General features: G+C 33.5%; 1 protein-coding gene across 2 annotated transcripts in view; it reads left to right on the top strand.

Annotated features, from left to right (window-relative positions):
- The window catches only part of LOC117204844 (lachesin-like), a 161,277-nt gene that overhangs the window by 122,064 nt on the left and 20,879 nt on the right, over positions 1 to 18,334 (top strand). The window contains exons 4-6 of one of the 2 annotated variants that reach the window (XM_033442630.1): positions 6,424 to 6,582; positions 16,139 to 16,261; positions 18,098 to 18,235. In XM_033442630.1, the coding sequence (XP_033298521.1) occupies positions 6,424 to 6,582; positions 16,139 to 16,261; positions 18,098 to 18,235 (420 nt within the window). The remainder of the gene's footprint in view (positions 1 to 6,423; positions 6,583 to 16,138; positions 16,262 to 18,097; positions 18,236 to 18,334) is intronic. The other variant, XM_033442631.1, reaches the window with a different exon arrangement.

An 18,334-nucleotide genomic window follows, 5' to 3' on the forward strand; every position in this document is an offset into this window, starting at 1 on the left:
AAATAAGTTAGCAGACCGTTTCTGCGAGTAATTAAATGCACTCCGTGACGATGTCCCCGACACAAACACGCGATTAACTTTCAAATGGAATTCCCGAAATTCCATTAGTCAGCGGACAAACTGAAGCTGCAGCCCTTAAGCGTGCTCGCGTATACTATAATTTCCAGGGCACGGCGACTCGGAACCCCTGAGCGCAAAGCTCTTAAGCTTATCGCGAATAACCCTCGTTAAATTCCTTCCTTTATCGCGGCCGCGTTACTACCTACTTGACCGCTGCACACTGTGAAATTGCCTGTTCTCACTTTCGTGTTCGATTGGTACGACGTTTAGTCTGAACGAGAATTTCCCGATTAAATTGTGAAATTACAAGGCTGAGATTGAAGGCCTGTGTTTGCTTCATCTTGACGCTGTTGGCGTATAGTTTGAGTTCGTCCTATCTGCTCTGTCATAACGGAGTTTAATATAGCAGAAGGTTGAAAAGTGGCAAGTATTATTGATTATTCGTTTACTTTTTTAATAGTTTGCTTTATTTTATACATAACGCCTACTTATAACATATTGTTGAAAATTGTGCAAATATTAATTAGAATTATTCTATATCGAAATAAAGTTTAAACAGGAGAAGATTAGACGACGATAAATATTATTTATCACTCATTTGATCTTTTATAGCCCGAGCTGGTTTAATCTTGATTAGAACTATTTTATTTTGAAGTAATTATACTTAAGTGATTACATCAATATAATATAACGTATGATTTACTGTTTAAATATTTTTATGATCTCTAGGAAATATATGCTTGTGCTAAGCACCCTGTAGTTTCTAAATACATTTCCAGATTTGTTTCAAACTTTAGCAACATAATTTCGACAGCCGTGCCTCATTACAATACTATTAAAATTTCTAAATATTTTATTCAATACATATGGTATATCCATAAAAGGCGTCTACAGGTTTTCTTTATACTTTGGTGAGCCACTGTAGTTTCTAGCAGCAGGATTAAAATTCGTACGGTGCGCTATACAAGGGGAGTTTATAAACAACTTTAAAATAACTCGTTCTTCTTACGAATGGAACGCATGGTTCGCGCAACGTGCGGCTGGAAAAGGGACGTTGGGAGAAAAATCTATGCGAATGAAGAACTACGGGCACGTTGTGTCAGGCGAAACACGTATGAAATAATAAATTCGACGCGATTGTTTCGCCGTATCAATAAATATACTATCTGCGGATACGACGGTTTTTTGTCGCCGCGTTTGAAACACAACGTAGCCAGAGCGCGAAATGAATTGCGCCACGCGTAGCTTGATATTTTTCTCTATGGCCCGATCCAATTGCTTTTTTGTTTGATAGCCTCACATTTACTTGATTTTTCGCGAAAATTTCTCATCCATATACTCGTTTTACTTTTATTATACGGTGTTGCATTATCCGGACGATAGTCGCTCGTGAATTGTGTCCAGAAAGTTTATTGATTTATGTAGCTATACGACGATGGTTATGCATTTCTATGATACATGTGGTTTCAAGGAGATAGGGTAAATGGAAATTATGTGGTGTATTTTTGGAACAGATGTAAACTTGTCGAGTAAAAAGGTTATATGTGGCGGTAATATTTATTAAGTCCGGAATAATAGCGATTTGGACCAACACCTTTCTGTTGGAGCAACATTATTCGCCGAGACACGCTTACAATAAATTGTCCTATAGAAATATATTATATATAAATTATTATACAATAACCTACTAATTAGTAATACTAGTGCATCGTTTCCGAATTATCGTGAGAAGTTTTAGATTATAGATTTCTGTCGTAAAAAGAATATTTATCATTTTATAATCATGATATTACTACTTCAAACTATCTAATCAGTTGCCTGCATTTTACAGAGCTATAATTTGGTTGAAAAATTATTGTTCTGCGTTGTTTTTATATCACCATATAAGCTAGCTTGTAACTTGTAAAATTCACTTGTAAAATTAGAATTTATATTACTAGAACTCATCGCTTTCGAGTTAGCAAAGCGTTAGCTTCAAACGAATAACAAAAGTTTTATCACAAAATTCAATATTGATAGAACCAGATAAGTAATTTCAAAATTTCTTTCAGCAACACACCTTTCATTCCTTTCCTTGTTTATTTGATTTCCTGGATGCTCAATATTCAATGTGTTGACAATTCTGTTCATTTTCTTCTGCATATAAGACAGCCTATCACGCTAATCAGGGTAACAAGTTACGCAAGGGCGAGAGACTTGTTTGGAAAGTTTACGTTACGTTCGGAAACCTCTCCTTGTGAAAAGTTCGTTTTCCAACTACTTTACCTCCTGAACACGTCTTCCTGAACTCGTAGGTAAGACAGGATTGAGAGTTTCCTGGAGAAAGCTAGGCCTCGATGGCGATCTTCATATATACCCTATCCTATATGTATATATATATATATTATAGTTAACAAAAGCTCATGAATATTTCTCACTGGATAGAATATTCTTGGAAGAAAAGCTGCGATAATCTTGAATTATCCCTTACCATTGAGAACACTTAATGAATTTAATTGATACTTGATGAGCTTAATATTCTTGAAACTCGCTTTAATAACGAAATATTATTATAAAAAATTTGGAATACTTACTTGAACAAAAAAAATATGGTAAATATCTGATAAAAATATTATCGGAGGATATATTACAAGTAAAGAAATTGGAATAAATGGGAATATTATTTAATAAGAGATACTCTGATTTTTGTTTATAAAGTTCAAAAGCTGTTTAGCTTTTTCTGGGAAATATTCAACTATTTAACAGACCATTAGCTTTAGATATAGCGTTTCTTCCATTGCAGACTTTGTGCACTTTTTCTAAAGAACTAGCTGCAATAGCATCTGTCTGTGGGAAAGTTTTCTTCATGGAATCGTTTGTCAAGTATACCGGCTTCTAAAGATCGTTAAAAACTAATTTTCACCTTGTTCTTGAAAAGCTCTTTGGATATGACACGTCTACCCTCTTGTGGAAACTAGGAGAAGTAGAAACTTTAAAATCGAAATTTTCAACTTTCAGTGATATAACCTAGTTTTCTCTATAACAACGTTCTCTATTATCTTTCGTTCTAATAATAACCAGTGGCTCTTCAAATTACATTAGTCTTTATTATGTAAAAATATGGAAAAGTGCAAATATTCGAATACGTAATTAAGAATAATATAATTATATTAAGCAAATATTCTCATTGATTCCTAAAAATAATTGGTTTCTAGAACGCGTTTAATCATAAATGACATTTTCTTCTTTACCTCCTTTATTTAAAGCATTTAAAAATTTCTACATTGATATTCTACTTCACTATGCTACTGAAGGTTGTTAAATTTTGAATTTGAATTCTTCATTTTTGAATTTCAAATTTTAAATTTGTGTTTCAAATTTGGAACTTCAAGCTTTGAATTTAAAAATTCTTTAAGTCTGAAGGTTGCATGATTTTATAAGGGTTTCCGATGGTTCCAAACGTTTCAACATTTCAGAAGTGCAGCACATTTTGAAAAACATATTTGTGCTTCCTTTAATTCTTTCAAACGCTATTACAAGCAATCAATTTTCTATAAAGATGTAATGTGTTCCTTTGAATTCCGTGAAACTAAAAATCGAAAAGTCGAATGAAAGCATTGATCAATGCTATTTTGAAACAGTTTTTGTTACCTCTTATGAACCAATGGTTTTTACAATCTTTTCTATATTTTTATGCATAAAACATATTTCATGAAGTATAATACCTAGTTGTTTTATAAACGGAAAGTTGATCGATGAAGTATATTATTTGATTATTTTATATTACTTTATACAACTACATTATTTGATTGCTTAACTTGAATCTATTGATTCAATTAAAGTTTCATTTTACACAAACGTCTCGCAGCTATTATAACTCGTTCGACAATTTAGTGTTATATAGTTTGTTTACTTGATTTTGAAGTGCGTAAATAAAATTTAATGTTTTTTACAATTTATTTTTACAAAATAATTCTTACAAAATATTAAATACATTTTTAGAGATAATAAAGTTGGCGTATTTAAAAGTTTCAGTGAGCGAGATTAAGAGTGAATGTATCGTATAAATGTATGAGTCCTAGTTGTCAGAATTAAAAAGTGAAACTGCAGGTATCGTTTTAATCGATAACGTCACCTCGCCTTTTCCGTTTAAATTGAAATTATAACCTTCAGTAAATTGAAGAGCGTGGTTATCATCGTACACCACGATATGCCATTTAATTTCCAGCGCGTGCGAAACAAAACACTTTCCCTTCTGCGATTGAAATGACGATTAAAGTACCGGAGCGTGGCCAATTATCGCGAATCAATGGCATGAAACAAAAGCCCGTCGCGGCCCCTTCGTCTCACTTACGTCAAGGGAAAAAGGAAATCGAGCCACCAGAGCTGCAATAATAGCCATTTAATTCTTTCCCTTAGAAATTTTCAAGCAATTTACCCGCATACAATTCCGCATTATATTATGTATTATGCGTATTATGAAATTGCTTTCAACTTTTTTAATTGACAGCTTATTTCATGAATAATACGTTTCATTTAGTGAACGTTTCAATATATATTTCGAAAGTCTTTAATACGGAGTATAAAATACATGTGAATTAATATCACATTCACTAAAATGTGTAAAATATTATCTCACATAGTAAAAATATATATCAATTTAAATTATTGCAGTATTAACTATCTACAACAGATAACAGATAAATTTATAATGTGATTTAAGGAAAAGAATATATGATATGTTTGAAAGTATTTTATCTTTTCGCTTAAATTTAATTACTTATTACAGAAATTTTTAATTAGAAGAAGAAATTATAATTTGAAATTATACAGGGTCTTAAAGACAATTTCCAACAGAAAGTTTGAGCATTTATATTATAGTATGAACGGAAAAAAATAACAAACATTTAATTAAAGTATGTTATATGCTTTTAATGTAAAAAGTTTATATTTTCTTATACGAATATTTGATAAATTCCGTAAAAAAAAATGGTGTGTTATTATATCAGTTGCATCAACAAGAAGAAAATACAAGAAAATTAATGTGTATTATATTGATTCATGAGAAACAATGTAAACGTTTTTTTAAATTTCCCTAAATAGGTTTCTTTAAACAATTCCTTTATTTCTGCGTGTAATGTATTATCAAGAAAAATATTTAAATTAACTCCAAATACAAACTTGCAGTTTAATTTGTGTTCGATAAAAAAAAGTAAATTTGTGTTGATTAAATTTTCGCTTTGTCAGTGAATATTGTACATTTTTGAAATCTTAGTTTCATATTTTCTAGGCATCTTGAAATGCCATCAGTAAAATTACACAAATTTAAAATTTACAAACGATCATAGATCATTTTTCACAATTTCATCACGATTATATATGTATAAATAATATTCAAAAATACAACTACCCGACACAAATCTCTACATGCACTCTATGCACTCTAAAAGAAGAAAAAAATACACCAGTAAAATTCACTCAAACCCATTCCAACATGTCCTTACAATACTCCATACATCAATACATAGCTCGCATTCACCCAAACAAAACATCCAGCATCAAAGTTTCATCCAATAACATACCAAACCTAAATTCTATGAAAGAGAAGCTCCTAAACAATATCCTACGTGGGTATATGTACAGTTGCTCACGAAAGAATCCAAAAGCTTGTAGAGATCTATCACAAATATATTATGTGTGTTATACAAAATATTTTGAAAATTCATTAACACTGTAAGGAGATTTGGCTACTATAATTATATTGCCAAAGTTTGAAACAAATCTAAAAATGTGCAATTATAATCACGACAGTTCTCTCAGTTCAAATTTAGTCATACGAAAGTCCTACTAAATCATACGAAATTTAATACCGATCTTGAAACCGATTTATTAGTATGCGAATAACACAATGGTATGAAAATACTTTTTATAGTCACTATACATAAAAGGTTCCTATAATATATACTCAAGTATTTTTCTGAGCCACTGTACTGCGTGTAATTCCAACTACCAATCCACAGAACCCGAATTTCGCACAGGATTCCAGGTGATCGAAAGCACCTTAAACGCGTCACCACACAATAGGGAGGCGGATCGGTGAACCGGTCACGTCACGACGTAACGCAGGCCCGTTCAAGCGTATTCACGATCAGCCGAGCGATTCCCGGTTTTACGATCGGATTGTCGTATGCGGAACACCAGGGCGGTGGTCGATTCGTCGATGGCGTTGCGGAATATTTGCGAATACACAACGAGACATCGGTAGATCGGGGCCAGATAGCCATCTATCCAATCGAATGGCGTCGCGTTCGAGCGTGCCCTGTGTATACGAGGTGTACACGAGGGAGGCGGGATAGTATCGTTGCAATGTGCTCATTGTTTCAGTACCACCGGATATCCTGGACGACTCCACCAGCACCGACATGGAGGTACGAGAGGGCAGCAATGTGACATTACGATGCGCCGCGACTGGTACCCCCAAGCCGAAGGTCACGTGGCGGCGAGAAGTTGGTGGCACGATCGCACAATCGAATTCACACGAAGGTACGTATTTAAGGAGTAAATGGAATGAACGTGACAGATATACTACTTCTTGGGTTTGCGGAGACTGTATTTAATACTAGAACTAGGAACTTATAATGAGTGATACCTCTTACAAATGTTAGGTTGTTAATAAGTTTATGCTGTATTTGTTACTCTGCTGTTCAGAAGCTTTTATTAAATGCAGCAGAAGCTTGATTTTGAAAATGCCTATTCTCATTAAATGCAATGGTTGGTTGATTTAAAAAATTCTCATTTTTCTTAACCCAACACCTGGTTATTTACGTCAACCATGCAGTAATTTACCGATTTGTTACTTTGTTTAAAGCGAAACGTTGAAATATTATATGCGATTGGTATTACATAGCCTTAGATACAACTCAAAGAAACGTCCGGGTCTCCTTTTACACTATCCGCCATTCAACTGGTCTGCTACTCCTATTTGACCCATCTGCACCGACTGGACCATGTTTCCTTCTTTCGCACCTTGGGTCCATTTATGCCTGCTTTCTCGCTGCAGGCATTGTTATCCTGCAATCGTCCTCGCCTCGTTCCGCGTATATTGCCACTTTTCTCGCACCGGGAAGCACACTTTCCCTGGACCTTCTTCTGCCGAATAAAGCTGGGAAAGACACACGACTCGTTCGCCTCTCTGATTGCATGAGATCTTTATTGCGAGGATAGAGTAGCAACGCCTGGGTTTTGACAGCTACGCCAGCTAGATGAGATCGCGCCCCCTGCTCGTTTCTTTGGCGTTTGTGCTTGGACGCGAGATGTCTTGCGACGAATTCTAGCTCGTGTGAGTCATGTGTTTTGACTCATCTTAAACTGAATGATGAAGTTAATTTCTAGTATGAATGGATGTTTTACAGATTAAACGTAAAATAGTGATATGTACGCTATAAGATTTGTCACACAACTAAAAGTGAGTTAAGTATACTGTTTTGAAACGTAGATTATTCAAAAATTTTTCATAATCATATTTAACGGATCAGAAGATAATTTGATTATATATAGTTCGAGCTTGGCTTTATCTTACCCTAACTCATCCATTTCGATTAGTTTCATATATAAATTGAACATATAGTCCCTTATACACTACCTTATAAAACAATGGAGATTTACATTAACAAAAATTGATAGAGTCAATGAAAGCAGAATATAGATTGAATTGCAATAAAATAAATGAGAATTTTATTTCTATGGAATATATGAATATAGATGTTTATTTTATCAGTTTACAATTTTGTTTTGTTTATTTTTCCATGTTACAATTTTATTTTAATAAAATTCAGCACATGGTCCCGATTTAATACAAACTACTATGTGTGAGGAAGCATAATTCAATTTTGCCAAGGGAGGATAATAATTAAAGTCGTACTTCGATACAGTTTAACGCGGTCAGTAGAAATAAAACTTGACTCAATTATAATTCTGCGAAACGTATAGAAACAGAATAAAACAATCGACGAAACGAATAAAGTTTGAACTATGTACCAGTAGAACATTGTATTTATGAATTTAGAGTTTACTAATTAAATTAATTTAATTAAATCAACTTTAATGAAAGTAGTATCTATAGTACTCATCGTTAGTAGTTCAAGATTGATGTTTGTAGAGACTACTATAATATCTTACGCTTACAAATTAATTTTCTAATGTATTTACATGGATATGCATGTTTATTTCTTTATTTATCGATAATCATGTAAATATTTGCGATTAACATATTCCACTACTGAAACTGTATTTTTCTTTAAAAGAAGCGTATCTTTCTTTACTTCTATGAAATTCTACTTTTGTCAAAGATAGCATTAATTAAACATTAGTTTAAATAATGTTTGCTCCAACTTCGATGCTTACTGTTTTCCTTGTCGTTCAAAATCTTTCTGCTAAAACACGTACATTAAAAGACACAACAACTGTGTCAGCAGATATTGTTGAGAATATGGTAGCTCTGTTTAGTGCATATGCTGCATGCACAACGTATAGGTCAATAACAGCGAATGGATTAATCCATTGAAGACCAGTCAGCGAAATGATGCACGAATTATACGTAAACGCTGCATTATTGTTCTATAACGAATTTGAAAATATTAATATTCGATTGAAAATTATAAATCTCAAAATCTGAAAATTAAAAACCTTGAAAGTTTGAGTATTTGGAAATTAGAGATCCCGCGTTAACGCAACTTTATTCTTTGATAGGTTGATTACATCAAACATCAATCACTTGTTTCTGGGACTTTTACGAATACTTTAAGTCATAAGAGCAGTGAACATTTTTCATTAATGAACATTTGATTATTTTAGCAAACAATTATTAATTGTAATATATTAATTATAATGAAATATGAGTCGAAAAATATTTTGCTTTCGGTACCAGAGCCAAAAGTGAATCCAGTTAAGCATTGATCGTGTGCTTTACTGTTCATGTGTTATAATTGATTGACGTTCTACAGTAATACGTTTATGGATGTCGCACTGTGTTATTCTACGTGTTTTCGGTCATCGACTTCCCTGTCACACACGCAAATATAACGAGAATAACATCATTCAAAAACGGTCTTGTCCTATTTCGACGATATATTTGACATACATATTATTCGCATAAACTTACACGTAAAGCACAATACATCCAATTACAATTCAGTCGAATATCATTCGTTATTCAATTAATTATTCCCATTTCTATAACATACTGATATCAATCAGGAATTATTGACGACCTAGAGCATTCTGGAGAATTCTAATTTATAATGGAACGAGTCACGAAAACGTTCGATGAAAGAGAATTGTTAATAAATTACTAATAATAATTATTTTGTGATACGTCGAACGGATCGATCGCCATCGTCAATCATATAGAGATGACACTAACGATTACTGAAAAATTATTGATAACTTAATGATGCTTATCAATATACCAAGTGATATCGCCGAGGTACCGGCGAGATAAATAGGAATGACTACAAAATAAATAGAACGTAGCACGCGATAAATTTATCACTATACTGCAGATTTTTTACAAATTCATATTTTTCACCCACTATATATTATCAAGAGTATTTTGTACGGACATTTTATATACTTTTTGAGCCAGATATATTTTGTAAATGTCCGTACCATAAGAATTTTCAAAACTGCATTTAAAATCCTTTAAGGACAAATACTTCAATCCTGAAAACTTGAAGTTTCAATTTCCTTTTTCTTTTCCTTGTCGCAGACCAGTCAATTACACGTCATTCTCCTTGACGTACTCATTAAGCACGATGCACTTCAATTAAATAAACGAACAGCGTTGAACAGTGCATCTCGGAATCGACATGCAATAGTATAGACTAATCTATCCTCCAATTCGGAAATCGATACTGGTCGGTTTCCTTATCTATTTCTGTCCAGGTGGAATCGATGTGACGAGCGTTTCAGTTTTCAAGCCGTCAAAGCGTCCATCGGTCGTTTTGTCTATCCTTTTGCCCCTTAATTACCATTTCTGACCCCTTATTCGAATTATTCAGTTGTCTATTCTTCGTGCCACTCTGTCTCTTTACCCGATACTCAATTTCTCTGATCCAAGTCCACCCCTCCCCAGCTCCCTCGAGGCGCCATGACTGTTCAACCCATTCCGTGACTAATTGCACACGGAAGTGCAGGGGACGTTTCGAATTGTACGGTCTGCAGGTGCGTAAGCAAGAGGGTTAGCCTAACCCTTTCTCTGCGCCCTTCTCCTCACCCTTTCCTGGGCCGGATCGTTCTCAATCCTCCTCGTCCTTTCCAGACTCGAGCTTAAACACTAAGACTACGAACAGCGGTGACAATTGCGAAGCGTTTGTGGTTTCTCGTTTGAGCGAGCCAGGCGACAATTTTTTAGCCACTTTAGCCAGATAAATGGCCAAGGTTCTCTTCCCGTTAATTAAAATCCTTAATTCTAGACTTTTAATTGATGAAGGAGTTGAAGTCTGGAAGGGTTGAACGATTTCTTTTTAAAACAACTGACAATTTCGGGAACTGAATAAGAATTGGAAATTGTGGAAGCGACCATGAACTGGAAGACTCGGGATCCCGTTTCTGCTTTTCTTAAATCTTTCGGAGCTTAACCTGAAACTGTCTTTTCTGTCCTTGGATGAAATAAGAGCTTTTCTTCTCACCTCGTTTGACAAATCGTTCGATTACGTTTGAATAGTCGGCTCCCGTCATGTTTCAAGTCGCTTCTTCAAGAGCAAGAATGTGACGTTTGGGAAGAGTTTTGGTAATTTTTAGCTGTTAGAAGTTTCTTTTCTTGTAAGAATTTAAGTAAAGATTGCTTCACTACACAATTTTCTTTACATTTTAGAAATTATGTTTTCATATGCAAATACCAATACTTTATGAGTGTTAACACGTGATAGACAGGTTGATACATAATTATATATTTGTATGTATATAAGGTTATAGCATATATTTGAAAGATTGTAATAATATCTTAGTACATCTAGAACTTTTTGTACATTGAAACTAACATCGTCAGTGACGTTTTACAAAATACAAGTTACAATTTATCGATAAGTTGTAAATTCTGTGGCATAATAGTGATATTTCACCAGAAAACGAAATTTTACAAGAAAATCTTATTAATTACAAGTCACACAATTATCCTATTTGACGTAAAATTTCATTATTAATTACTAAATCATCTCATAGGAGAGTGTCAGTTTCCTTCGTTCGAATATACGTCAGCTTATCGTATCTATTCGCATTCTACGTGAATTCTAACTGAACCAATCCAACTTCAAACATCACGTAGAAAGAAGAATCCTCAAAAATCGAATGTCTTCAGGTATCTACCGAAAGCTTTGGAAGCTGTATCTATAGGATGTATCGGATCCGAAGTTTCGATATAAGAGAGGATATGACCTATACTAGAATGAGAAGGAATTTCGCTGGTCTGGTTAGAAGATAGGAATGAAATTCCGGTGATTTATTCACCGGATGAACTTTTTCTCGTCCTAGTCTGGTTTTAAGGAATCGTTTTAAGCATTTGTCGCCGTTGCTTCCTTTTATTCTTCCTATTCGCTTCTTATGCGCTTCTGCTTTGCCCAGCCGTCGGTTCTCGACGAGAAGCGGTTCGATTCCATTAGGCGATAAGTAAAAGAAAAATAAAATATTCCATCAATTCTGTATACCTATTTCTATTCTTCCGCCTTTTTCCCTCCTATCTTTCTGTTTCTCTCACTTGTACTTTCGAAACGACGTTTTGTCCTTTCGCAGCAGGCACGCAAGGATGGCGCTGGTAGATGAAAAGCAAAGTCTTTTCCCCGGTGAAGCTTCCTGTCGGTAATTTCAGAACAGCTAGAAGCGATGCTCCCGTAATTGCCCAAGTACGAACAGCTTGACACGTGGAATGAATTTCGACGGGCTAAACGATCTTCTCAACAGGTGTTTAAAGGGATGTGCCTTTTTTGCGCCTCTTTCAATGCACTCAATTAGGGTTGCATCACCCTCTCCTTTGAACTACGAACTTAGTCTTCTGCCGTATTGGTAAAATGTCTTTTCGAAGTTTTAGAAAGTTTATAATGAGTTGAAAATGAAAAATATTTGGATGCTCTTTACCTTATTTTCATTTCCTGTTCCTACGCAAATTAATTATCATACGGTGGAGTTGTTCCGTAATGGGAAATTGAATGTTAGAGACTGAAAATTGGTAATTTGTATTTGGTAGATTTTGTCCTTTGTATCTTTTATATCTTAGATGATTAATTATTAAACGGATGGAGCGAGAAATTGAAAGCTTTATAATAATAGGAGATCGGATATTAGAAACTGAAGATCCGCAATTAGTAATTGGTATTTGGTAGTTAAAAGCTATTAATTGGACATAGAGAGTTCATGTTGGTGGAAATTAGCGAAATTATCAAATATCGTTTATTGTTTCGTCAAAGTTGATGATTAGCAATTGGTTATTGGAAATTTGATTGATTAAGTTATCAAATGTATTGGTGTGTTTATTGCTTTACGCAGATAAAACAGAAAACACACCACTTTAAATCTCAAATTCTGTATTATTCTCAATTACGTCATAATTTTATTTATTAATCGATGACAATTGCAAGATGGTTATTGAATATTTATAAATATATTAGTAGCTAGCACTTGAAAATTTTAACTTGACAGAAACTTCATTATTTTGAACTATATCATACCGTAATTAACTGGTAAACTACAATTTAATCATAACTTAATCTATACCATAGTTAAAAGTAAAGAATAGTAATAGTAATTCTATTTAGTGCCCCATATTTTTCGTCTGCAGTAATACAAATCAACAATTTATTTTTATTCGATAAAATTCGAAGACCTTTAATAGAATTATTCGTATCGTGCAATGCCTGGTATCGTTGTTTGAAGTAATTTCAACGTCCGAGGAAATTAATTTCCTCATATCAGACTATAGTTATCCAATAAATACTACTGCGAAAATGTAGTCACGTTCACGGTAGCGAAACGTAATAAAATTTACGTAATTAATTATATTGGCGATGAAACGAGACTGCGTTAGAATAAAATTCAACTTGTGTTTGCTATACATTTACGATTTCCATCGTTGAAAATTCAAAAATTGTTTACTGACTGTCTCGGACCTCGCCTCTTTCGATAGCACAACACGCAAAGCGCTTTTTATGAGATTAAATTTCAATTTTCAAATTGGCCATCAATTTCACAGATCAGCAAGCGGCTCTAAATCAAAAGATTCAAACAACAAAGAGGCCAAATTCTACTTTGAAGTGGCGGTTTCGTTTAAAGTTTTTTATACAGAGATTAAATTCGAACGAGTACATGATCCTATTTGAGATGATATCGTAAATTTTTATCAAATTTTCTAATTTTGTAAAAAGGAAAAATGCAAAGCTGCAAGTTGTACGCGTTGGAGAGTTCCTTCGTAAAAAACTTCTAGATTATTTCTCTTATGGTGTTGACTGAATTTTAGAAGAATTTTGATTCTAAATGTATGAAATTTTCTTCAAATCGTTAAACTTTCGCAATGAAACTCTGAAACTACTACCTGCCTTTATTTAGCGGCTTAATAGTTATTTTAGCTTGCAGATTTCCCTACACTTTGAATGTTTTTAAGGAAACTTTGAAGTTATTGTAGTCGCGCGTTTATATCTATTTTGTTAAAGAAGGGGTTGTGTGGTGAGAATGATGTTTTCTAAAAGTAGCTATTAGAGTAAAAATTGGACGAGGAAAATGTTAATCAAATAACTGGATACTCCAATCACGAAACTCGTACATTTAATTCAGAATGATTTATCATAGTCATATTCAGCAGCATTGCAATATCTCAAACCCAAAATCGATATTTCAGATGATTTGTCTCTTTCGTATTTCTATAATACCGACATACTGAAGATTCTCTCGTTTCAGATTCTCAAATTACGTATGTCATTGAAGTTCATAAAGTCAGGAAATTAGCATCTCCTTTCGCGGTTTCTACCATTACAGTCGCTACTTTAATAAATTGTCGGTACGGAGAATTTCACGGGCCACAGAGGAGGTTTCGTTAAACGCGGTTACATCACTTATGTGCCCCTTCAAGCGATCTAATTAAATCTCTTAAGTAGGTTTTCCGTTTTTGCCTTGCAACGTTCACCCACTCGTATCCGGTGCATCGCACTCCGACTTCTCGTGGTTCGAATATTTTCCAGCAGATTACAGCCGTTCCACGGGTATAATCATATTTAACGTTTACCAGCCTTAGCAGCAACCCGGCGGCAACGTTATTACTCGTAAACATAGGCATTGATTACGTAAACAGCTAGCAAACTTTATAACAATTCACCTGTTTCGTGTACTCGCCATAACGAAAATATGCACTTACGCTGTCCTTTGAAAGTACCGAATCGGCTTAATTTTGATATCATGTAAATTCAATTCCAAAATTACGAATGACCAGCATTTTTTTCTTATTTACTAATTATTATTGTTTTTATTATTATATCATTTCGAAAAATATAAATAACGAATGTTACGATTTTATTATTATTATTATAGCACGATGAAGCTGATTTTATTTAAAAGTTAATATACGATAACTGCAAATTGATATTTGTAAAAGATCTGGTGTTTGAAAAGATTTTTGTCTGCATTATATAGACTTTAAACCGTTCTTTCAAATTGATAGAGGGAATATCTTGATTAATTCAAGTACTTATGCCATATTTAATACCAATGCGTAATACCAAAGAATCGTTCATTTCATTTTATATTTTATATCATATTTTTGATGTGTCTGTAATTTATAATTTACTTTTAACTTTATAACGTACTTTAAATTTTATCTGTAATTCTAATAGAATTTATTAAACATCACTACTGTGAATATGACTCAAACATTAATCAATTTCTCATGGTTAGAAATTGTATAATGATTGTTGATAATTTCAGTTCAGAATGTTTGCTTTTAAAGTAAAAATAGTCTAATAATAAATTTCATAAACTTTATTTCTCGAAGGAAGAAAGTCAGTAACCTCCTGATATTCGTTATTTTATAAACATACTTGATAGGAATCTGTTTTCTCCGGCATAATAATTTCCTAGTTCAGGAACGAAAATCCACCGGATGCTTCCTAAAAAGTCTCTATCTATGCAAAGGTTCAAGAATGTATTTTAAGATTTTATTCCTTCACTTACGATTTTTATAAATAGTTAAATGAGCAATTAAAAAGGAAATTCTCTTCTTTCTAAATTAGCTAAGAATAATCAAAATATTAAAAATATTATGATATAACTATAAATTTAAGTCGGAAGATATTTTGTACAAAATACATTGGTTCTTTTATGACAGACAAATGTTTATAGCCATTGACTGCATTTAGAGAATTACAGACATAAGGGAGGATTGATAATGATTACTTGGGGTGTGAAAGAGGAGTTTATGGCTATCCAAGGTTTTGGGTGAACGTGACCGAATGTGTATACATGTTATTCTGTCTAGCTTAAGTGAAAGAGGATATAAATTAAAGGAGGAAAATCTATCAGCATAAAATATTCAATTTATCCTACGACCAACTATCAAACTAGTTTAGTCACCAAAAATATAAAATACAGTATATTCAGGGTATCAGCATTAATGTCAAATTATTAATATCAGATTAATTTCAACCATCAAAAGATATAAAATACGATTCGATTTCTTATAATATTTTATAACGAAGCAGCATCAGTCAGCTCCAACATTCCAGATATCAGAGTTATGATCCTCGACTTTAACTGCCGGAATAAATCTCTACCACTCCACCTTCTATTCACCGAAAAACCTTTCATTTACTCGAAAAATCAACTAAACCAGAAAAGGCTGCATAAAAGATATTCAAGTGAATAACCTATGCGAAATCGACTGCTTAATGCACTGGGATTTTACGCGGTAGCACTATTTGACAGCTTTTATTTGAGACTCGCAGAGCTGGACGAGCGCGATAGCAATTTTTCGGAAATATCTCGGTTTTAAACGATCCCGCAGCCGCTTATGGCGGGGCCAACAAATGAAACACGCACTTCTATACATTTGTATGTTTTGTTACAGTAGGCGAGGGCTCGGTGTTGAAGTTAACTCGCGTCACACGTGCCCATATGGGACCGTATCTATGCATAGCGTCGAATGGTGTACCTCCAGCAGTCAGCAAGCGGATCGTGCTCAATGTTTACTGTAGGTTTTTTATTAGAAATACATTTTAAGAAACTATATAATATGTACACAGGTTCACGATAGTAATATCTTAACATTTACCATAAAAAATTTGTGTGTATATGTATTTCATATGTGTATCATTTAAAACATTTCGAAGTGTAATTAGCGCTGTAATGAGATACGACTGTCATAATTATATTAATGAAATTTGAAACTATTCTGGCAGTGTATATAAAAGTTCTGAGATATTTAGTTTTATAATCATGGGATTAAAACTTAAGCAATTGCTTCATAAAGATGTTGGTAATTATAAAATATAAAATATTTCGAGATAGTCTCCTGAGAAAAAGTTTGCAAGAAATTGCAAAGAATTACTTTAACTTTATTCGAGAATTCAACGGAACATAAATGATCTCTCGTGCGAGGATAATGTTATTTGATTATTCGAACAGCACGTATCATGATTAACTTGTATAACTATGTTTCTGATTTCATCTGATTTCTTAAAAAATGTATTTTTCTTACTGTTCATTGTTCCACCCTATCAAGCCAATGATATTCAATTAACTATGCGAGAAATACATTTAATACATTTTATATAACACTAAATAAAATTGTCAATATTCATAATGAATTTTTATCCTACTTAGATTAATAACGCAAAAAAGATTCTCAGAACCAGATTCAGAATATCAGTTCAGAACTACACAAATAAATTCCAACTAAATATATCAAGTTTTGAAAATTCATACAAACAAAGAAACAATCCTATTTGTATAGGATTAATAACGAAAAAGAATTAAATCGTTTGTATATATCAAAAATCCTTCGACTCGTAAAGCAACTAATGGCATTCCAGCTTGGCACAAAGACAAACAACCGGAAGCACTAACAGTGCATTATGCACACGTGTTGGAAAATGCAATTTAAGGTCTCGCTATATGGCCGTGGATCTGTCGGGAGAACGGTACCATAATGACGCCACTTGGGAGACCGTGAATGGCAGATGCAGGGGACCATTGTTTCCGGCGCTGAAGTAACGCCTTAAATATTGTCTGCCGGCGGCAAACCTCTGCTGTCACGAACCGACCTGTCGACTATCTTAACGGATTGATTAAAATGAGGGCCCTTAAAACGCACGCTTTGAACTGAAAAAAAACCATTGAAATTCCAAATTTATTCATTTCTTTTTTCTCCTGTCGCTTTTATTAACACCATGACGATCGGTTAGTGTAGAACGTTACTTTCACGTAGAACGTAGAATTGAGATTTTTATTATATTTTTAGCAAAATTCAATAACTTTGAATATTTGAAAAATGCAAAGATTTGATAAATTGAATGGGATATGGAATTCCATTGAGATCTATGAAATATGGATATATTTTCCTTAGTGATTAAATAATAGGAGATTGCAATTCTATTCTCAGTAGAATTTATTAATTGATATAGAGATAAATTTGCCTTGATACCAGTAAAATCTCAGTAGAAGGAAAATATGACATTTCAAAATATGAACATGGTTAAACTTTCAGTCCCATGAAGTATTGCTTTCGGAACAATGATTTGTATTAGAGAAAAAGTACGGTATGAGTAACACAGAAATATTGAATGAAAGGAAAAGATGATAAAATGTCTTTTAATATCAATTAATATGTAGTCTACAGTTCTTGAAAATGCAGTGCTAATATCTCAACACAATATTTTGTTGCTTAAATATATTCCTATGCTATTCCTAAATTTCTGAACTATTATTACATTTTCGAATGTAATCGACTGTATGCCTGTAACTGAACAAAATATTTAATATACGAGACAAATTTTATACGAATTATTATCAGAAATTATTTTTGCAGTTCAGCCAATGGTGTGGATCGAAAATCAGTTAGTGGGCGCTTATGAGGGCCAAACTCTCGTCCTGGAATGTCACAGTGAGGCTTATCCAACAGCGATCACTTATTGGACTAGGCCATCCAACGAAACGATCACAAATGGTACGAAAGCATTGAATTCTTTCCTATAAAAGGACATCCATTTCGTTTCCTCAATTTTTATTTTAATATGAGTCGATTAAATGAGTTACATTTTAAAGG

This window comes from Bombus bifarius, unplaced genomic scaffold (assembly GCF_011952205.1).
Source record: "Bombus bifarius isolate JDL3187 unplaced genomic scaffold, Bbif_JDL3187 scf7180000007984, whole genome shotgun sequence".
NCBI classification, from domain to species: domain Eukaryota; kingdom Metazoa; phylum Arthropoda; class Insecta; order Hymenoptera; family Apidae; genus Bombus; species Bombus bifarius.